This window comes from Miniopterus natalensis, chromosome X, assembly GCF_054644295.1.
Source record: "Miniopterus natalensis isolate mMinNat1 chromosome X, mMinNat1.hap1, whole genome shotgun sequence".
NCBI lineage: Eukaryota > Metazoa > Chordata > Mammalia > Chiroptera > Miniopteridae > Miniopterus > Miniopterus natalensis.
The window spans coordinates 104,294,179-104,317,515 of record NC_142103.1 but is presented as its reverse complement, the minus strand read 5'-3'; the positions used below and the strand labels follow the sequence as shown (position 1 = coordinate 104,317,515).

Genomic DNA, 23,337 nt, shown 5'->3' with positions numbered 1-23,337 from the left:
CCCTCGGAGCTCCCCTCACTCGCGAATGAGGCGGATCCTCAGTTCCCCGCAGGCCCCTTGTCCTGGACCGAGGCGTCTGGGATGTGTTACAACATCACTTCAGGCTGATACATCTTCCCTGAAAGCAAGAGCTGTTTCTCTGGAGGCTGCCCACCAAAGAACACGTTGTTTCAATAGGTTCCAACTTGTCTTGGTGCTGTTTCCATCTGGGCTTTTAGAGGCAACTTCAGCGGGAGGCTGTGTACCAACCAGTGGAAGTATGTTCTTAAAAAACCACGTCAGCACCATCCCAGAGTTCCCGTGAAGGATTAAAGCCGTTATCACAGCAGAGGAAAATGCAAGCGCCACACGGAAAATCTTAGAAACATAACGCGACACTAGTTTTAACGGCACCCCGGGCTGTCACTCTCTGGAAACGCCACCAAGTCCCGCAGATTCACAGCCCGCCACGTACACTTTAAGCGGCGTTTAATGGCCAGCGGGGTTTAGGAGCCTCCTTAGGTCTCCTCTTCCCGTCACTGTTGTCATTGCTATTTTGTTTCCAGTATAGGATGTTTTATACATGAACAAACGAGAAAACCAATCCAGAGAAACCTTAGCAAAAACTAAGTGTAGGCCCGGCCGGTGTGGCTCAGTGGCTGAGCGTCGACCTCGAACCAGGAGGTTGCGGTTCGATTCCCCGTCAGGGCTCATGCCCGGGCTGCGGGCTCCATCCCCAGTCGGGGGCAGACTATCAATGACTCTCATCATTGATGTTTCTCTCTCTCCCCCCTCCCTTCCTCTCCCTGATAAATCAATTTTAAAAAACATATTTTTTAAAAAAAACAACTAAATGCAGATAGAGCCAGCCAGTGCAACAAAAACTTCACAAGATGTTTTATTACCTAGAGATTCAACCTTGTCCTTCCCGCGAAGGGTGATGTACTAACGCTGCTCCTAGGCATAAGCAATTAAAAATATTTTCTTTATCACATCAAAATGTATTGAGGGCTCTTAGAATCCTCGCTTCTCCACAGTTAATCTCAGGAGCCACGCGGGACCCCAAATCCCTCCGCTACCTTCTTCTAAATTACCCTCAGCCACCTTCTGTGCAAACTGTTTGCATCAGGGCGCAGTTCTGCCGGCCCCGGCCCGTGACCTGGGAAAGTGTAAGCTGTATTCGAATGAGGTCAGGCCTGTTCTCTGCAACCAGGACAAGCGGGGGAGCCACGGCGAGACTGCAAACCCCATGATGTTTGTAAACTGCAGAATTCTGACTCGATGACACCATGTAATTACAAGTCAGAAACGACCTCTGAGGGCCATTTAATCCATCTTCCTGCTGAAAACAAGACAAACGTAACTCGCTAATGACATGTCATTGTCTTATGATACAAGGAACTTTCCAAGGGAAGGAGGTCACAGTGTCCCTGTCACATGCTATCCTGTTTCCCTGGCGTTTCCAGCCCTGAATTCTGACCAGACCTCTCAAAGTCAGTGGAGAGCAAAGCAGTGAGGAGTTACTAAGGTCCCGATGTTCTGCCTGCTAACATTTTATGCTCTTATTACTAGATCCTCTAAAAAGTCCCTCCAAAATCTGTGCAACACCCAAGACAAAGGTCCACAGCCAATGAGAAACAAAACACAGTCCACCTGGTGGGAATGTTAGGACTAAGAGGATGTATTATTCAATCCCAAAAGACGCAACGGTGGGACCAACGTCATGATGAAAACAACCCGTGTCTGGGAAGGGAACTCGAAATGGGAGCTTTTGGGAAAATGCTGGTGAGAGTTTGGGGAGAAGGGCAGGTGCGGTAACAAAGGGCCCACACTGGGTGGCTGACGCACCCGGAATTGGGTGTCTCAGTTCTGGGGGCTGGGATCACGGTGAGAGTCGGTTGTGCTCTCTCTGAGGGCTCCAGGGGACGATCGGTTCCCTGCCCCTTAGCTTCGTGGCAGGAAATCCAGTTTCCAGCTGGCTCTCCACTCATGTCCTGGCATCTACGCGCGTCTGAGTCCACACTCCCCATTAGGACACCGGTCCCAGCGCATCAGGGGCTCTCGACACAGCACACAAGTCTCGCGGCTGCCCTGCGCACTGGCTCTGCTCCCTCAGAGCGGGCTGGCGATGAGGACAACCGCTGGGTGACTGCGCCTGTGCCACTCAGCCGCCCGCTGCACCCGGCATCAAAGTCATGACCCTGCAGAAGGGACGGGTCTGCTGTCCAGGAAGATCGGGTGCTGAGCCCCTTCCCACACATGGCCAAGCTCCAGATCTCTCCAATCAACTTGCCCTGGCAGCCCTTCTGCATACCTGCCCCCCAACCCCTAAAGCCCTGCGGGGCGGCCAGGAGAACTCGTTCTGCTTGGTAACACCCCTGGGTCACTCCCCCACTCAAGTATGACCTCATCTGAACGCACTGTACCTCCAACGACTCTATTTCCAAACAAGATTGTTTTCTGAGGTACGGAGCGTTAGGACATGCTGGTTAGAGAGAAAACCACAGGCCCCGAAACGGCCTCCTGTGTGCTAAAGCCCATGGTACCAAACCGAGATTTAACACCCGAGCCAACCGCTGTCCCAACGCCTGCCCAGAAACATAACATTCATCAGCCCGTCTGGAGTTTTCCCGTCAACACCAATGAGGTAACCTGTCCAATGGCCCTCTCCATCCCCGTAGAGACCCGGCAGGGTAAAAATGCTGGCCATTCTCTCCCGCAAAAGGTAACACCCTGGTCTGAAGTTAACCCGGGATGGTCCTTTCTTATACATCCCTGGGCCCACCCTTTTTCCTACAAAAACTTCTGTTTGTGCAACCTCTGGGGCCCCCCTTTTAGTTGCTAGCTGGGATGTTCCCTGATCTATGAATCATTTAATAAAGCCAATGAGATCTTCACATTTACTCAGCTGAATTTGGTTCTTTAATAACTTCAACACATGGATACATCGTTCAACCCCATCCCAACAGTGCCTAAAATAAATCAAACCCATGGGACAAACGCAATGCTGTTTCCTCCACACCCCGACCTGCACCAACTGAACGACGGGTGACCTCTGCCTTAATAGTTTTATATATTTTCCCCATTGGCTTCAAAAGTCGCTCTCACCTGGCCAGTGTGGCTCAGCGGTTGAGCATCAGCCTAGGATCCAGGAGACGCGGTTCAATTCCTGGGGGCACGTGCCCGGGTTTCGGGCTCCATCCCCAGTCGGGGGCCTGCAGGAGGCAGCCCATCAATGACTCTCTTCATCATTGATGTTTCTCTCTCTCCCCCTCCCTTCCTCTCTCTCTAAAAAAAAAAAAAAAAAAATCCATAAGAACATATTTTAAAACAACTGGAGGGAGATGTTATTTATTGTTCCAGGTGACAGCGAGGAAAAAAGCAGCGTGGAGTTGAAAGGCCCTCAGATCCCCCGTGACTTCGTCGACGCCTGGCAGCTGCCGACCCTGACAGGTGCGATCTGTTCTTCATAATGAGCGGCTCCCCCAGGACGCGCCGAGGCCCGCACCCTGACACGCCGGCCAGAGGGGCCACAGACGAACGTTAAGTTACCAAGCTAATTGCTCACAGGCAGTGGCAGGGCCTGGGAAAAACGGGATTCCAGATAACAAGAGCTGGACTCTGCTGCTGTTACAACTGTCAATCATTTAAAAACCTCGTACCTGAAAAACATACGACGCCCAGTAAATGAAAACTATTAGTTTCAATTGCATTTCTTTTTTTTTGGTTTTTAGTGTAGAACATTTTTTTCATTTTTTTTTTAATCTTTACTGTTCGAAGTATTACAGATGTTCCTTTTCTCCCCCTTTGCCCCCTCCACTCCACGCTATGGTCTGTGTCCATGGCTATGCCTATGTGCATGTAAGTTGGTTGTTAATCTCTCGCCACCCACTCCCCGTTCCCTCTGTCAGTCTCTTGCAGACCTGCAAGCAGCCCACGTGCCCATCAGCAGAGGCGTGGATAAGAAGCTGTGGTGCATTTACACTGTGGAATACTACACAGCTGTGAAAAAGCAGAGTCTCGTACCCTTCAAGGCAGCATGGGAGGACCTGGGGAGCATTATGCTGCATGAAATAAGCCAGTCCATTGCATTTCTACAGAATCTTTTAGTAAAGCATTTTGAAATATACTCAATAAATCCCATGTTAATGTGGAAGCAAAATCCGCCACCTTGATGGACCCAGATAAGCCAGAGTGTCAAGATTGAGTCCAGCTGAGTAGTTTTATTTGTGTTGGGGGTGGGGGAATCTAAGCAGATAAAACAATGACTAGAAATGTTTTTCCCTTTTTTTTTTTTTAAATCTTCACCCGAGGGTATTTTTTTTCCCATTGCTTTTCGGAGACAGAGAGAGACATCGATGAGAGAGAGATGCATCAACTGGTTGCTGTTTTTCCCCTTTTAATGGGCTTGACGAGGCACCGGATTTTTGGGACCTTGTTTTCTGGTGGCACGTGCTTTCTCACTGTGCTGATTTATGTGTGATTCATCAGAGAGCGCAGGACAATTAATCAAAGTGAAAAAGCGCCTGGGAATCCATCACGCCCCAGCTCAGATGCTATTCCAGCCCATTCACGATTCCCGGCTATATTTAATATGAACTTCAGAAGAGAGTGTGTTCTAATGAGGGGTCGCCTCAGAAGGCGTGGTGAATTAAAGGTTATGGCAGCAGAGGGGCAACAACCCCAGGAAAAGACCGTGCAAAAAAATAATAAAATCCATTCTAAGGAAAATGTGTCGCCTGCAGAATTATAAGCATCCAGCACGCGGGGAGTCAGGTGTGTTTCACGACAGAACAGATGACCGAGAATCTGATGGACTTCCCTCCCTACACAGAATCTCTCCAGGATTTCTTTTATATATATATATATATTTTTTTTTAATTGATTGAGCCCACAAGCCAGCCATGTGCCCCGCTGACCAGGAATCAAAACCACCATCTCCTGCTTGACGCTCAACCACTGAGCCACGCCAACCGGGCTAATAGTCAGGATTTCAAATGTCAATTAGAAATTCAACTTCATCTACTTCTAGGCGTCACATGGGAATAGACGTCTTTGAGTGACAAAAGCAGATGACAGGTGAATTTCACTCTCTACCTCTAGAATGAAGCACGTTTAAAGAAACCTCAAAGGGTACGTTTTTTAAATGGTACTGAAGTATGTAAATCTTGCCTTACTCAAGATACGTTAAATATAGGGAGTCCCCCCAAAAATGTGTACAGGCGCTGTGAATAACGATGAAGGCAGTGTTGGTGGAGCTGCATTCCGTGCCAACGCCGGGCCGTCGGCTGTTCCGGGGCGTGCCCATTCGGGGGCGCTGTGCGCCGCCCGAGCCCACGCCTCCTGAGCGACAGGCACAGGAAATACAAGCAGGCGTCTGCTCCAAGGCACTCCCGCCTCTCACTGCACGCTTCTGCGGGAAAGTGACACTTGACCAGCGACTACATTCTGTCCAGCTTTCTTTTTTATTCTCTTGCAGCTGTGAGGACATCCTCTCCTAATTCTGGATACAAAAATGTGGAAACAACAACGAAACGATGTTCCTTTCCTTCGTTTAGACTGTGGCCCCGAGGGAAAATCAGTTCCCAGATGTGGGCCGTTTCAGGGAGAGTCAGCCGGCGAGTTTGGCTGCGGTGCCCTCGAAACGGGGCAGCCAAATGTCAAAAGAGGGAGGGAGGGAGGGAGGGAGGGAGGGAGGGAGGGAGGGAGGGAGGGAGGGGTGAGACAAGGGGACAGAGAGCGCCTTCCCCCTGTGGATGTGTGGGGCCGTCCTCCAAACATCTGCTGAGGCTGTGCCACGTCTAAAGCAGCAAGAAACCCTGGGGTAGAGGTAAAGGCCCAGTTCTTAAGGGTTGTAAGAGCCCAACGTGCAGAAGAGAAAGCGGGAAACGACCACCTTCAGACAATGATGGTTTTCAGTGGTGGGAAGTCAGCTCTCCCTGGCCGCTGGAGAGACTGAAGAGTCCCCGTCACCATGGCATTGCCACGGCAACCGCCTCCTCCTTCCCGCGCACGTTTCTCAAGGTAGCCAGTACGGTCGCGTGAATTTGGCCTTGCTGTCTGTCACAGGCGTCACTTCACCTCCAGAAGGCAAGCCCCAAGTTCACGCTCGGATGCAGTCTGTCGTTCTGTGTCTGTGCGAATCGTCCGTAGGGCAGGGCACGCGACCAGGAACGGGTCGCCCAGATGCCTGGACACCATGTGCTGTCTACACGGCCGGGTGGCCCCCTGCTCCTTGTTTCAGAGCAGGTCCCTCAGCTGCAGTGACAGGGCCCCGGTCACTGGGGGATCCGACCATCCGGCGAGACAGGCCAGACATCGGTAAGCAGGGCACAATCGGCACCTTGCCACGAAGGGAGGCGCGGCCACCTGGGGAGCTCAACAGAAGCTGTTTGCAGAGATTTCTCCGGAAACATCTGCACATTTCCAAATGTGGACATGGCGGTGATGATGACAGTGATGACAGCTATCACCTTATTGCTATTGCTCCGCTCATCGGTCGGGAGGAAGCTCATGGCCCTGAGACGCAGGGCTCCCTTGCACATCTGATTATTACAACAGCATTTGGAGCCCTGTCCAGGGGGCGGGGGGAGCACGTCTCCCTAAGGTGCAGACCCTCTTCAACATCTCTCCCGCTATTTCAGGATTGCGAGTCTTGCTTAATTTTCTCTCCAGGCCACAAAGCATGACCAATAGTATGAAAAGTGCACTGTGACTTCCCCTGTCATAGGTTTTTTAAAGAAAGGAGGGAGCCCGGCCGGGTGTGGCTCAGCGGTTGAGCATCGACCTAGGATCCAGGCGATCGGGGTTCGATTCCCGGTCAGGGCACATGCCCGGGTTGTGGGCTGCAGCCGATCAATGACTCTCTCATCATTGATGTTTCTATCTCCCTCTCTCCCTCTCCTTTCCTCTCTCTGAAATCAATAAAGATATATTTTAAAAAATAAAAAAAAATAAAGACAGGAGGGAGCTGAGACGTGTACCTAAGTCTAGGAGGGGCCGTGTCTCTCTCAGTTACCTGTTGTTACTGAACTAAACAGGACTTGATAGACTTACATCAGAAGAACCGTTCATGTCAACCCCGTGGGGACACACAGAGAGGTGACACCACCTTGATCTGAATGATGCTTGATTTCTCAACTCTCAGACTTTCCTTTAGAAAAGTTGTCCATTACCATCCAACTAAGCCCGCAGCCTGCCTTGTTTCTCTTTAGATAAGCGCGACATTTGCGGTGGAGAGCGGGAGAGACGCCAAGATAGTGGGGTGTGTTCCAAACACAAAGTATGAACGCATTAGAATATGATAGTAGAATAGAAAAAAGGGGGGGTGTAAACTGGAAGAAAAAAAACTTGGAGCAACATGTCTAAGTTGCATAAGGAAATTAATCCCCACATTTCTCTTGTCCCGGGGAACTGGGATGACTAATGACACTTTGGGACGTTGATGAATTACTGTGCAAAATTAACATTTCTCATCTGATTAAACGCCCTCTCTGTTCTGTGTTTTCATTTCTGGACTTACGAAGTTGTCACTCCTTTGGAAATTAGCCCTGAAATTTAAAATGGTATCAGCGGTCACTGGGTACGACCAGGAGGAGAAACTTGTATTTTTTTTTAATTTTTCAATTATTGTTTACAGTCAATATTCTTCTGTATTAGCCTCAGATGTGCAGCAAATGTGTTAGAAGATCATGAGCTTTACAGAGAGGTCCCCCCGCTGCCTCCAGCCCCTGCCTGGCCCCCACTGTCCTCGATCCCGGGCACCCCGGTTCGGAAAAGGCACGGTCCCTGATGTAAAGTTTCTGACCACCACCCACTGTATCACTTTTTCAGTGGTGACAATGTGACCACCTCCGATTTCAAAGAAAAAAAGGTGAGATGAAACATAAATTATGCATGTTTCAGTCGCTCTAACGGAGTGTTATTTTCTCGAGTTGGCAGGATATTAATAACTCAAAGAGCAAAAAGCTTATGAAATGGCAAAAGCTGCCATTGAAAACAAAAGGTAAAGAGAATTTGAATTAAGAGTTTTAGTTTGATTTCCTTTCCCGCTCTTGCTGGGCTATTGCTTGTCCGATGCCCCTGAGGATAGACTCTAGTGCTTTACGGATTAAAGATCCCATTTCGACACCATTTTCCTTTCACACGCAGCCCTGAGAATTCCCTCAGCTCTCCTCTTCCCAGGACTCCTCCCTGCCCCGCGTTTATGTCGCACAGGACGCTGGAAAGGATCGTGACCTGGAAACACACGAACACTCCCAACCCCGACGGAAAGGGCAGGGTGCACGCAGGGCGCAGGCGTGCACGCCACTGTTAGCGGCCACGGGGGCCAAGGATGAAGGTCACGGTTGAAGTGCTTTTATCCTCAGACGACAAACTCATCCTCCCTGACATCCAGGACGTTCCCGGACGTTCCTGCGAGGGTCACAGGAACACAGAACTCGCCCCTGCTGTTAGACACAGGGAAACGTCGGCGACCCGAACAAAATCGATTCATAAGGCGAAAAAGAAAAAAAGTGTTCCTTAAGAACTTATGAGGGGGGTGCTGGTGCAAGGGGGGGGTCAGCGGGGAAAAGGGGGGCATCTGTAATACTTTCAACAATAAAGATAAATTTTAAAAGGGAAAAGATAAAATTTTAAAAAGACCTTATGATAACGGGCCCTGGTGGGGTGCTCGGTGGTCAGAGCGTCGGCCCGCACGGGTCTCGGGTTGGATTCGGGCCCAGGGCGCGCACCTGCTGGCGGGTCAGATCCCCAGCCCCAGTCGGGGGAGTCGGGGCATCCAGTTGATGTCTCTCTCACAGAGATGTCTCCCTCTCTGTCTCTGTCTCTGTTTCTGTCTCCGTTTCTCTCCCCCCCCCCCCCACCTCCACCCGTCTCCAAAACATCCACGGAAAACATATGAGGACATGTGAACTGACTACATACAAAGCGTGAAAAGATGACTCGCGGCTCTAACAGCTTCTATCTTCACAACTCTCCGCAATCTCTTGCTCAAGCATGTGTGTCTCCCCGCCCTGAGAGCAGGCTGCGATCATTACCCCTCAGTCCGCACCTGCACTCTGTGCTCTCCCTGTCGGCATCCCAGAGGGAAGGCCGCCTGGCCTGAAAGTGTGGGACTGGGACAATTAGGGCTGGAGGTTCCGCCAGGACGCCTCCGTTACCTCCATTCCAGACCTTCGGTTCTCGATCGGTTCAAGGAAAGTGGAACTCCTGACCTCGCCGGGTCGCTGTGAAGGTCAGTAGGCCGTTTCCATCGGCAAGAAGACCTTAGGACGCGAGGGGCTGAATGCTGCGCCTCAGGAGCTCAGGGAGGGTCCCACTGTCGCCCACCCCCACTAACTCAGACGGCAGGGCCCCTGCAGGAGGAGCATCGGGGGCAGCTGAGGCGGCGGCCTCACTTTGTCACCTGCGTGTGCTCCTCTGGGCTCCACGTGGAAAGCGTCAGAGCTCCTGGGAATGTAGCCCGAGGTGAGCCCCATCAGCTGGAACTAGAAGGTAACCGCCCGCACAGCCGCACATGTGACTACCTGGTTGGATAGTAACCTGTCCTGCAGGACAAGGGACTTGAGCCCTGCCACAGCTCCCACCAGGGAGTCCCCAAGCCTGGTGCTGGCAGAGGGGCTGCTACTGGATCGTGTCTAACAGGAGCCACGGGGAGTCACCTACAGGCTCAGCGAACTGGTAGGAGACTCTGCCTTTACTCCGGTCGGTGGGTCCACGTTGACACGCCCAGCTTCTGAGGTCCCGGTCCACGGTGTGTGATTTACGTGGAAATGAGCTGCAGACAGGGCTCCGGCATCCCGGTCTCACTCACTGGCTAAGAAGGATGCTGCTTTTATGGGACCTCCTTCATCGTCAGGGAAACCACCGAGTGTGAGATGATTTTAGGATACGGGGGGGGGGGCTCCAGTTCCAGGGGCATATGGCGCTCCGACTGCCTGAGGAGCAGATACAAAGTTAGGGACTACCTGAGCGCTCTGGTCTTCCTTGCCATCTTCCTAGGGCTGCCAGGTGTCCCCTCACCCCATCTACGGCCACCTCCCTACGACCATCTCAAACCTGCTCTAAGAGTGTCCACTTCTCAGGGCTCACTGAGTTCCGGACACTGACGGAGCATGACAGGCTGATGTACTGGACTCAAGCTTTGAAATCTTTTTACTGAAATCATCAGGAGGTAGCAACTAAATTCCATTCACAGCTTGGAGGTAGAGAGCAGAAACAGCAACAAATGAGAGAAAACATTCTGTTTGTCCACTTAGGAGTTTTTAAAGTTTGTAAACACTCTCAAAGCCTTTTTTTAAGGGTAGGTGAGAAATGTCTGAGCTGAGGGGTGTGGAAGCTGGGTCCACTTTTCCTCCCACCTATTCCCAGTATGTGCTTGGAATAGTCATCTCTACAGAGCGAGCTGTCTGATCTGAAACACAAGTGTGAATCGAGCAGGTGTCCCTGAAGGAGGCGGCTGGGACGGGTTCCTAGCAGCAGAGGGCATCGGGGTATGTGATGTATTGGGTGACACTCGCTCGGGGGGGGGGGGGAAGGAGAGGGGAGCTGGGCAGCGCTGTGGCCTCAGCGGCAGACCTGCCTGAGCCTGGTCCCCAGCAGTGGTCCGGGGCATCAATGGCCCCACAGAGGTGACCCAGCGGGGGCCAGCCTATCTGCCTCCTCAGCAGGGAGCCCTTGCCCCTGACCTGCCCTCATCGCAGAGATGCTTTGCTCCGCTGCAGGATGGCACCGGGGCCAAGGTTCATCCGCCTCCAGGGGGAGCAGCTGTAAGCCATTAGCCACTGACAGGGAGCAGGGGCTGGCGGGTGAGGACACAGGGTCACCAAAAGCATCCACTGGGGAGGAACTGGTGGCCAGGACCAATGTTCAGTATTTCAGAGAGTCTGAAAGAAATTGCAGTTTTTCTAAGACGACAGTGCGGAGGAACAGAACTGGCACAATGTTAGCGTGACTGGTCCATGGTGGCGAGGCGGGCGGCCGCAGGCTGAGCTGGGCTCGGGAGACACATGGGCATCTCTGGCTGATGTCAAGAAGAAAACCAGAGCATTCTTAACAAGTGCCATATGGTGGCAGAGATCACGCTTTCAAACTACGGGTCGAGGACAGGAGCCAGGAACTCGGAGAATCCTGAAGGGCTGTGGCCTCAGCACCACAGTCTGAGCCGGGCAGTCACTGCAAGAGGCAGGGTGGGGGGCATGTGTCACTCCCCGCCCCATTTTCATCTATAAAAAGTCATTTGATAACAGCGACGTGCTCCGCTGATTGCTGTCCCAAAAGCCCCCCGCCCCCAAAACCGTGTGAGAGTCAGATTTCGGGGAAGCGAAGCCAAGGTACACACGGAAACGTCGCCGCTCCCGAGTTAATTCCCGCGGCGCCCATTAACACGCTCGTAGTTTCTCCACCCAAACCTGCAGCCCACAGTCGCCCACGGAAACGCACACGGGGGGTTACGCGGTGAAGTGGAGTGAGCCCATCAAAGAAATACGAATCCCCACCTCACTTATGATTCAGTGTTCTGAAGTGTGAGCACTCGCACCAACACCAACTTTTAAGTTTAGGGCTCCAAACACACACGTCAATGTGTATATATGTTCATACACAGGTGTCCCCCAAAAAAGTCTACACACTTTAACAGCTGATAGCTCAATTTTGAAAACGAACTGTTTGTTAATAAGCGCTGCCTCTATCATTATTCAGTGTGTGGGCACATTTTTGGGGCCACCCTATGTAAACATCTACAATGTAAAATATATAAATATAAATATACATACAGTATTTCTCCTCTAATGATATGGGGCAAGAAAGAAATCAACAACTCAGCAAGTGTTTTCTAATCCATTTAAAATGTTCCACACCAGTCACAGTAAAACTGACTTTTAAGTCATGTTCACGGAGAAACACTGTATTAACAACACGGAAATTGGCCATGAGCCACCGGGTGTTTAGTTTGGGTCAAATTCAGGAATTCTTACACACACAGGCTGAGGCGCAGTGACCCCGCCCGGCCAGGGACTCAGGGACCCAGGGGCTGTAAAGTCCCAGCCTGAAGATGGCCTTTTTCCAGGTGGCTCCCCAACACCTGGCCGCCCCGCCCTGGCAGGTAACTGCACACTCAATGCCACACCCCGGCTGCATCCCTGCACCACAACCCTCTCCTCCCAACCTGGGAGCCCCGGGCTGGTTGTGGCTGCTAAGGTTTCTGAAGTCTTAATTGTTTGTTTACTTTTTCCTGGAGGACCGGCTGCTCCTCTAAGTGGAAGGAGCTAATCACCAGCTTAGCTCTCTTCTGCCAAAACAAACAGATTCCAATTACTGCTCAGGAGCAGCCTCTGATCTCTGAGCAGCTACCTAGGGAGCCCGTCAGCAGGACCTTATAGGGTGACTAATGCCCCAGGAAGCAAGAATCTCTTAACACTAATAAAATTCTAGGACCCCAGGGCCAACTGAGGCTGCCAGCAACCAGCCGCTTATCTTCCCACAAGATCCCACCCGCTGCAGGCCCCATCCTGGCAGAGAACCCGACACAGTCTCCCTCCTTTGCTACCTTCCCTCCAGCCCCAGGCTCTTGAGTCTCAAAGGGCAATCTGCAGGTGGGCTAATGTGAGTGGAGTGGCCCTCTCCACAGGCTCCCAGGCTCAGGCCATTGCTGCCACCCCTGCATGGGCTTCACCATGTGACTGTCCCAGCCAGCACAAGGCAGGGAGCCACTCTCTAGAGAAACGAGAGTCTCTTAAAAAGAGATGGGGCTTTCTGCATGTTTCAGTTCCTTTAGCACTTTTTTCTGGCTCTTTGAGGAATGCACCAGACATTTTCATTTTGCTTCAGGTCCCCCAAATCAAGCAGCCAGTCAATTAACCAACTGAGCAATAAAATCCTAAAAATCAAAGCAAACACCCCGATAGCGGTAGCTGCCCTCGCTGGGAACCTGCTCCACTGCCTGTTAGCTGATGGCCAGCCTGCCTTCTCAGCATCTCCTTTCTGTATCAGTGACAGGGGAACACAGAGACCTTCCTCGCACAGTTGTTGGAGAATGAGAGGGGATTCGTGACCCCCAGAACAGAGGCTGGCCTGCAGAACCCCGTCAGCGCCTTTACTAGCACCACACTCAGGTCCCCACTGTGAGTCCCGGCAGCTGCTGGCCTCTCACTGGACACAGGAGAGGCTGGAGGGTCCGGGCTGCCCAGGCCCCCATCTGGGAAGCAGCAGAGTCTGGTGCAGAGCAGACCTGCCCGGCTCCAAAGCCATGTCCCCGCTCCGAGCCCACAGCGCAGCCCTCACCCTAATTCCCAGTGCAGGGGTGCCAGTCCCACCTCCCTGTGAGCAGGATTTTAACCACAGGCACACACGATGTGTGAGACCCTGGTGTGGCTGCCAGCCCAACGCCTGGACTCGGCGTCACGGGGCTGGATGCCAATAACCATAAGGTGCTAATGTGTACGTTTCTCGTCACACATGAGGGGCAGCGGGCAGCAGTGAAATGGTGCCACTCAGAGGCCGGCTCCCTCTGGGTGTGAAATTCTGAGCTCCTGCAGGTCCAGGGGCTGGGCTGGACCAAATAACTCAGGACTCTCCTGTCACTGTTCCCACCAGCGAGCACCAGTACTGACTCCCTTGAGCTTTTGGGCCTGGTTGACAGCCACCCGGTTGACAGGTGCAGCCAACCCAGACTTATAGGTGTGAAGGCACCAGGTGCGCCCCATCTACCTACGGGCCTCTAGCTGCGGCAGGGCTGCGAGGCAGGCCCTGGACACTGAGGCAGGCCTTGCAAACTGCACCCGAGGGGGCAGAGCCAGTCCCGCCTCCGGTGCAGGCTGCTACTCCAGGCCACTGGCCCTGGGGCTGACTTTCTGTCTATACCAAGTGCACAGGCTGGGTTCTCACTAGCCGTGGCCCGCAGCTTTCACACCTGAGCACACACACCCTTCTCCTTAAAGAGACGCCCAGAGCTGTGCCAGGGGCGTCTACAACGGTCAGCTGCTCCAGAAACAGCGTCTGACAGGACCCTTCTTTGCACAAGTGGCTGGGGTGGGTGGCCCTGGTAGAAGGGGATCTTCCAAAAGCATCCTGTAGCCCAGGAAAAAACGCCAGTGCAGTGGGACGAGTCTGCTGCAGCCAGATTCCTCCACGTCCTCATGATTATTTAAAAAGGGGGGGTGGGGACAGGAAAGCGAAAGGATTTGTAAGAAGAGTGTGCTGCTGCCTTTCAAATCTCAGAGCCTTAATCCCTGCAATTTAGATAAAGCAGATGGGCCTCACAGGTGAGGGTTAAACCTCCCCAGTGGCTCTGCCGATGATTGGAGAAGGGAGGTTATGAAGTCCTAACTGGGTAATTTGCAGCTTACTGCGCCCCAGCTAATTAAAATGTAATCAGGATTCTCTGGCGATGTGTGTTCTGTCAGCAGTTTTTCTTCCGAGGGGAAATCGGTGCCAACAGCCCACAAGGAAAGCCTTTCACGGGAGCTGGCTGGGTTTAAACTGCTCCTTTAGCCGCCCAAACCGTAAAACAAATAAATTACACCAACTGACAGATCCAGAAAAAGAAACAGCGAGAAAGAAAAAGATACTCTTTCTCCCCGGGAACCCGCTGTGCTGTTTTGTTGCGCTTTCTGTTGTTGAAACAACATTGTAGCCTCTTCTCAGGAGGGAGACTGGGGGGCAGAGGGCAGGCGGCGCTGGAGCCAGGTGGCTGCGGAGGGGCCCCCTCCAGGGCGGCGGCGGAATGTCAGGCGGAGAGGAGCCCTGGGTTCTCCCTTCCCGGACACCCAGGAGGGCCGCGGAGCTGCCAAGGTCCCTCAAACCGCTACACTTTGAGAGGAAACAGAACCAGAACCGCACACTCACGCAAACTTCGCAGCTTCAATCTCATAAAATCCCGGGATGTGCAGCATCCCCCTGGAGATTCATCCCAAACTCCACGATCACTACAAGGGCCTCCTCTGATGCTTAATTCCCAGGTCCCTGGGGAGGTCCCTCTCCCCTGTCCAGCTTATTTCTTAAGGGCACAGAGAGGGCTCATCTTAGAAACCCCCAAGGAGGCCCTCCCACCAAACCCCGTTTCCTTCTGGCCTCCGCAGTGGTCCCTGCGGTGAGAAGCTGGGACCTTACAACAGGTGAGCACTGAGGGCGGAGGCGAGAAGGGCAGGGAGAGAACCTGGCAGAGGAGAGAAATCAGGCGTCGGCTAGAAGGACCTCAGAGTGCGCGCTGGGATCCCCGGGAAACGCAGCTGCTCGAGGCGCCTCTGCCTAGGCCAGGAGTGGGCCCCGCGCCCCGCACCCAGGTCCCTACTCAGGTCCCGCGGGGATCCCCGCCACTGTGCACCCCCTCCACAGGCGCCAAGCGGGCTTTTCCCTAAGCCTCCCACACACGCCCTGGCCCACGCACACCCTCGCCCAAGCTGCCCTCCCCGAACTATCAGGGGTGGGCTGGTATTGGCCCCAGGGCTCTTCTGGGAGCACCCAACCACCACCCCTCTGGTCCCGTATCCCCTCCATCTCCTCTTTCCACACTATGTATTGGCAAGACCTTGAAGCCGTGGGGCTCTGAACTGGGGCGCGCAAGCCGCCAACACGCCCCGGCGCAACACGCCCCCTGGAACACCCCACTTAGCCCGGGTGCCCCGCCTGGGGCTCGGAGGGTGGCCGCCAACTCGGAGCCGGCGGAGTGTGACAGCTCCAAGTATGCGCCCGCGGGCACCTGCGGGGCTGCGCACGGCGCGCGCATCCCCGCCTCGGAGGGCCCCGGAGCGCCGGGGGTTCCCGGGAAAGTAACGAGTCCACACACCCACCCCTGGAATCCACGCAACTGCGCTCCCTCCCGAGAAGTATCCCCCTTAGCGTGCCGCCGGGAGAAGGCGCTGGGGAGACGGGCCGCTGCCTTCGTTTTCCTTTCGGGAGCGCGGAGGAGGCTGGAAAGGAGGTTACGAGCGCACGGACTGCGAAGTCCGGCCGAGGGGCAGCGGACCGCCGGCCGCGCTGGGCGAGAAGTTTGGGCGCCGAGGCTGGAGGCGCGCGCCGCTCGGGGAGGCCGGGCGCGCGGTCCCCGTACCTGGAAGTGCTGGAAGAAGGCGGAGATGCGCGTGATCTGCAGGCTGAGGCACCTGGAGGCGCAGCGGGCGCGCTGGACGCTCCCGGCCGACAGCGACTCGTCCAGCCGCCGCGCCGCCGCGCCGCCGGCCGCCAGGCAGCCCCCGGAGGCCGCCAGCCAGAGGCAGAGGGTCAGGGCCGCGCCGGGCGCCCCGGGCACCATGGCTGCGGGTCGGGGCGCGGGCGCCGGGCGCTGGCCGAGGCTCCCAGCTCCGAGCCGGGGCCGCACTGCCGGGGACCTCGCGGCCGCTGCAACTCCGCCCGAAAGTTCAATCATTCAACTCCGGCCCCGCGCTCCCCGCGGACCTCCTCCCGGCCTGCCCCGAGGGGTGGGGCGACGGTGACAGGCGGCCGCGCCATTGGCTGGGAGGAAAGTGAGTGACGGGGGGCGGTGCAGGGCCGCCCACAGGTCCAAGGGGCCGAGAGGAGGGCGACGGGGACCCGGCCCCACCGCGCTCGGGTCGGGGCGCGGTCTCCCACGCAGGCGCCCGCCTTCCGCACTCGCTCCTTCCTGCCCCAGCGCCCAGGGCACCGCCAGGAGGACACCCCGGGCCGGGGCGTGAGGCGCTGCCTCGGAAGGAGGGCCTAGGGCACACACACAATGCCCCCCCCCCCCCCGGGTCCGGAGCTGCCTCAGGGAGGAGGGGCTTCTTCCTCCACCCTCCAGGCCGCGCTGCGCTCGCACTCGGCACGCGCGAGCTCCGTTTCCCTTTCCCGAGCAGGGGGAAGGGGCCGAGACAGGGCTGGGGGGGGGGGCGGGGGGCGGGCAGGTGCGGACAGACGTTTTCTTCCCTCCCCCGACCCCGCTTTTCCTCCCTCCTTCCCTTCCTCTGGGGACCTGGAAAATGGCCTGGGGACATAGCCGGGGACACATGTTACACAGACCCGCACCCGTTTCCCCCGCTGTCATTTCCAGCAAGCCCTGCACTCCCAGGGTGAGTGAGTTATTCCACACAGGCATCTCCCCTAAGCTCCCTCTCCCTCTTGGGTCTGCCCCAGGCCTCTGCATCCTGCCTTTTTAGCAGTGAAGCTGCTGCCCGTCACCTGTTGTGATCCTGTCCAAAGCTTGTTCCCCGCGTGCTCTCCCTGCCCAGACCAGGCGGTGCCAGGGATGGGGGCCGGGGCACGTATAACACCGCCTGTTACACAGTTCACCCTGCCCCGAGCTCCCTGGGCAGGGACACTGCTCCACCCCTGGCAGGCCAGGCAGGAGGCCCAGAGGGAGCAGGGATGGGACCCTGAGGGCTGTGCTTGGGCCTGGGGATGTGTACACAGCACAATCCACCCAACAAGACTCACACCCACCATACTGGGAGGTGGAACAACTGTCTGAGGTCTGTACACTCTTATCCAGACAGCCTTCCTCCTTCCAAGCCCAGTGTCTCCCTGAGCACCCTCTGGGGCACACCCAGGGTCCCCCTGCACTCAGCCAGCTCAGGGATGCCCCACCCAGCTCGGGCCTCTTTGCACAGTCGTGGCGTTTTTGCAGTCTCCACCCCCTTTCCCTCCTGTTCCCCACACTTTCCATTGTGGGATTTGGAGATTGTCCTATTAAACTGCAATGAGAACCACCTGCGGTCATCCTGTTACACCCGTGTCTTTTCCAAGCGCATCACCTTCTGTGGACGCCTCCACATGGTCAAGGCAGCAAGGCCTTAGAAGTAACTACTCAGTGTGCTCCTCAGTGAATTTAAAAATCGGAGTTGTTTTGTCCACCAGGGTCCCTAGGCAGGGAGTGTGTGAGCTGCACAATCACACAGAGCCCGTCGGAGAAGGAGCCGCGCTTGGTTCACGGATCTTCAGTCACCATCACAGCTTTCATTTTGACAAAGGTTAGAAACATAAAAAATTCAGGCGGGAGCACACCTGAGCTCAATAGTATGTTTACAGAGATGCTCAGAATTGCTAATGGAAATCTTTTAAAACTACATTAACCGCCCTGGCCGAGTGGGCACGTTGGTTGGAGTGGCGTCCCGCACACCAAAACATCCCTGGTCAAGGCACAAACCTAGGTTTCGGGTTTGATGCCCGGTCTGGGTGCATACAAGAGGTGACCGATGTTTCTCTCCCACATCGACGTGTTTTTTTCTCTCTCTCCCCCCTTCTTCTCTCTCTAAAATCAATAAAAAGATATCCTCGGGTGAGTAATTTTAAAAAATGTACATGAAGCATGCTTAATATTGACAGAGCAAAGACAGTGACCCCATGTGGAAGGTACATAAAGCCACCTGTCGATGAATGGAGACCTGATGCCTGAATATAGGGACTGACTTTCATGTTATCGCTTTGGTCTGGGAATTAATAAAAACATTCCCCGAATCTGCAGCAGATCCTCCCATGGCATTTGTTTGAATATGCACATTAAGCAACTCCCTGCTCTCAGTGAGGGAAGGATATTACGATGCCGGCATCTTCTTACGGCGTTTTTGATTCATAACCTGCATGTCACAGCATGAAGTTTATATCCTGGAGAGCGAACTCGTAAGGACCAACGCGCTGAGCTGTTAAGACAGCTTTTCAATGTTCAAAGGGATCCCTGTGTTTTTTTTAAAAAGCAATGTGTGTGCTACTTATATAAGTTCCATAGCATATTGATTTCCATGAATAAATACATTTTATAATCAACCACACATACAGACACAAAAGCAATCGTCCAGTGGGTTGGACAGAAAGCTTGGGATTAAGCATATAGGGTCACCTGATTATGCACATGTTAAAATAATACCCGCGGTAATATTGTTTCTTTTAGAGTTATCACCACCATCCTCTGTGGTTATGCCAGCCCTCTTCAAGGGATTTATTTTAATTGCAGTTTAAAGTAACTTTTGAAAAAACATTTTGGTAAAGTCAGAATAACAGTGGATACATTGTTTTTTATTCTGCTGAGACATGCTGGATGTCTGACGTAGTTTGCCCTGCGAGAGGCACGTGGACACTCTGTATCTTTGACAGGGCAGAGCGCCACACCCTGAGTTCCCCAAGACCAAGGGTGTGGGCAGGGGGCCCCCAGTGTGTGTTGAGGGGATGACGGATTAATGCACAGGCTCCTCCAGGTATGTCAGGGAGAGAGAGCTGAGCGAGCTGCTCCCCAAGGCCCCTCGAGGCCCATACCTTCCGTGGACTTCCGTTTGACTTAAACAGACAAAGCGCACAGCAGTCAGGGAGAGCAGAAGCTCTTACTTCCAGCTACATGATCAAACAGAGACCACGATGGGTGGTGCTTCTTGGTGACGGTACAAAAGAAACACAAAACAATGCTCTTGTTCACTGTTTCCTGAAAGTTAGCTCTGTCCTTCCCTGAAATTAACTTAGGCTGTTAGCTTCTTTTTCCTGTTCATTTATTTTCATTTTTTGCAGAGAATAAGGCCCCCTGGGAGGCTGGCTGAAGGCATACTCCAGGACCAGCCCATCTGCGGATCTTGGGTCAGTGTGTCTGGGGTAGGACCCTGGGATCTCAACTTTTAAATCACTCCCCAGGGGACTGATTCAATAGCAAGTGAACCAGGGACTGGTTTGGGAAATGACTGAATTAGAGAGCACTTACCCCAGTAAACACGGAGCAGAAACTTTGATTTCAATAGAATCTATGACTTTGTTTTGTTGAAAGTGCTTTTTTATGTATGTGTATTGATATGGATTGGACATACCAATCTTTTTTTTTTTTTTTCTTTTTTTTGAGAGAGAGAAACATTGATGTGAGAGAGATACACCAATGGGCGGCCTCCCCCACCCTCCCCAACTGGGGATTGAACCCACAACCTCCCTGTGTACAGGACAGTGCTCCAACCAACTAAGCCACCCGGCCAGGGCCCAATCTATTTCTTAATAATCGAATTGACAGAATGAGGAATCTCAGAGGGAAGGCAAGGATGGGGAAGTGGGTGGCGCAAGATTAGTCAAAGAACTCAGACGCATAAATGCACAACCCAGGGACACAGACAATAGTGTGGGGAAGGCCTGGGGGTGGGGCGGATATGGGGTGGAGGGGATCAATGGTGAAAAAACGGGGACATCTATAATACTTCCAACAATAAAGATAAATTTAAAATAATAATAATAATCACACTGACTCTTTTTTCCAATACATTTCCCTGAGACAGGCCTGGACTCATTTTTTTTCAGGCTAATGGCTTGTCCTTTGAAAGACTTTCCAGCCACACTTGGTAAGGATCTAATATGAAGGAAGCAAGCCTCAGCTCTCTGTGACAAGCCCCTCTTGGAAAAGCAAACTGAGAACTCACTCTCAAACCAGAGGAACAATACTTTCACTTCCGGCGTTTATGCATCTTTCACTGAGTGTGGTCCTGGATCACTGGACCTAGGTTACAGGCACAGTGCAGGAGGGGAGGGCACTCCCAGAGGAGGTCCAGGTTCCTCACTTTGCCTTCACTTGATGATACAATCGATTGCTGAGCTTTCTCCCAGAAACTACAACTAACCTCCAGAAAAGAGAATGTGAGAAAATGCAGATGTATGACCTGGTAGGCCCCGCCCGGGCTCACCTCCACGTGGTTCACTGGGCAGCCTCAGGGCTGGGCAGCCGGCTCCAGGTTTCCCTCTAACCTGGCTTTCCTCCCCCTCCAGACTCCAAGGCCTCGCCCGGCTCTGGATCCCACGACCCAGGGAACACAGGGAGAGCTGTCGAGAGAGACAAAGAGATGGGAATGAGGGGTGCAGTTAACCGAACGGATGAATGTCAGATCCCCATCTTCTGTAACATGATTTCAGGCAGGAACGGGCCAACCTCTATGGTGCTGTACTGAGCAGGTCCGTGGTGGCCAGTTGTATCACTTCACAAATGAAAAATTTAGCTTTTTGCATAGGAGCACTGAATATACTCTACTTTTCAGAAAAGAACATTCACATCCATTTCAATCATCTGCTTTTATCTTGCAACATAGTCATCCTATTTGGGGATAACTTTAGCATACAACAGACTTCCCTCTTTAGCGAGATTATAAAAACTCAGCTGCAGTGTACGCAGGTTCGGAGGTATTTTTATGAATCACCTCTACACTTACCAAGATTTTACTAAGGAGCATGGGAAATATGTTTGTTACTTTTTGTGCACCAAACAATATCTTAAGGATGTATATTTAATGTTTTGTAAAATGAAACTTGTAAAGGTTTTTTTGAAAGGAATCTGAAGTAAACAATCGTGCCTTCGTTCTGATTTTCATTCCTAAACATGAAAAGAAACCTACAGGTGCTCTTCAGGATTATTAAAGCTCGGTTCTGTTAAAAGAAGTAAAGTGGGGTTTGCTTTGATGTTTCCAAGCCCACTGACGTTTACACGGAGCCCTGTAAATGCCATAGATTTGGGGAGAAGCTGCTGAAAATAAAAAAGGCAGCTTTTTTCAGGAAACAGCACCACACACTGGCCATTTAGATAAAAATGAGAAGGAAACAGTTCTCCATCTGTGTTAACCTATTTTTAGGGCTAAATTGTCGACTCTACAGCATGGATTTGAGTGAGATAATCATGTGATATTCTCAACTCCTGCCAACTGGATTAAGGCTTTCCTGTGTCAATACAGTCACTCTGAACTAAATTAGAGAAATGAGCATTGTAGTTGTCAAATGAATCAAATGAATTTTTCCTAGCTTTTAAATGCTTCTCAAACTGTTCACTATGGAATTAAATGACAAAGGCATCTGTGTGTGAATTATAATTCAGAACACCTTCTGTTCAGCTCACACATTGCCTGCTTCTTAAGTTTTCATAAAACATGAGAGTACATGAAAAAAATTGAACACCAGGGGAAACCAACGCAAAGAAAGTTGACGGGCTCTATCTACTGTGTTAGTGAACAGAAAGACCCAGAAATTGCCTTTCAACCCTCACTGGCCACTCAGACGAGGAACTTTTAAAAAATGTTATTGCTTTTTAGAGAGAGGGAAGGGGGAGAGGGAAAGAGAGAGAAACGTCGATAAAAGAGAAACATTGATCCACTGCCCTTTGCACACCCCCAACTGGAAATCGAGCCGCAACCCGGGCATGTGCCCTGACCAGGAATTGAATGGGTGACCTCTTGATCCATGGGTCGATCCTCAGCCACTCCAGCTGGGCTCCAATAGGAGCTTTTAAAAAAGCATGTCCGCCCAGCCGGGCATGGCTCAGAGGTTGAGCGTCGACCTAGGATCCAGGCGATCGGGGTTCAGTTCCCGGTCAGGGCACATGCCCTGGTTGCGGGCTCGATCAATGACTCTCTCATCATTGATGTTTCTATCTCTCTCTCTCCCTTGCCTTTCCTCTCTCTGAAATCAATAAATATATATATATTTTTAAATAAATTAAAATAAATAAATAAAACAGCATGTCCAAGGATCAAAACAGGACAACAGCAAAACCCAAAATTTTGGTTGGCTTCCAGGATTTTCTGTAGCAGCTAACTGGAACTGGCTGGAGAATATTTGGCTCTCTGATTCCATGTTGGGTGTTTGAAAGAGTTAAAGATCAAAGGTCATTCCTTTCCCTTCTCTCGTCCATCCAATTGCTTCTGGACCTCCTAATACCCAGCCCTTATTCATACACTCACACTCTGTTTCACACTAAATGTTGACTTGGAGTTCCAGAGAATGGATGCCAAGAACAGGAGCTCACTTGCAAGGTTCTGGACAGTAGGATGTGGGGTTTACTGATACCATAAGAGTTACTGAAATGATTGAGGCCTGAAACGAATGGAAATTAATCCAAGGCCTTGTCTCTGCTTCCCAGAATGCAATTTGGCTGCTTTAAAGCAGCAACCCTGGTTACAGTGGCCTGCAGGGGGCAGCAAAGTGCTGGGGGCAGCACCAACATTTGCCTCCAGAGTCAGACAGCTGGAACTGGGGCCTGACAGCTCAGTCCCAGGTGAAACAGTTCCCAGCTCAAAGCTTCAGAAGCCAACATGATTAACTGTCCAACAGAACCTGAATGAGGCCCCAGGAAGTGAGGAAGTCCTCAAAGCATTATCTCACATGCAAGAACATATCAGGAGTGAGACCTCAGATGCATCCAGGACTAGAGGAACATTTCTTACATCAAACACAGAATGCATTTACTAAAAAATAAAATAATATACTCCTATATTAAAATTAAGACATACTGTTTGTCCAAAAAAAAAAAAAAAATGTTTAAAAAAGAAGAGACTTGTTGCCCTGGCCAGTATGGCTGAATTGGTTGGGTGCAGCCCCGTGCACCAAAGGTTGCCAGTTCAATTCCTAGTCGGGCTTGATCCCCAGTGGGCGGCGTGCAGGAGGTTCTCAATAACTCTCGTCATTGATGCT

General features: G+C 52.4%; 1 protein-coding gene across 1 annotated transcript in view; it reads right to left on the bottom strand.

Moving 5' to 3' along the window:
• Positions 1–16,231, bottom strand: part of ANOS1 (anosmin 1) — a 94,316-nt gene extending 78,085 nt beyond the window's left edge. The window contains exon 1 of the mRNA XM_087813505.1: positions 16,031–16,231. Coding sequence (XP_087669631.1) covers positions 16,031–16,231 — 201 coding nt within the window. The remainder of the gene's footprint in view (positions 1–16,030) is intronic.
• Between the last annotated feature and the right edge of the window lie 7,106 nt (positions 16,232–23,337).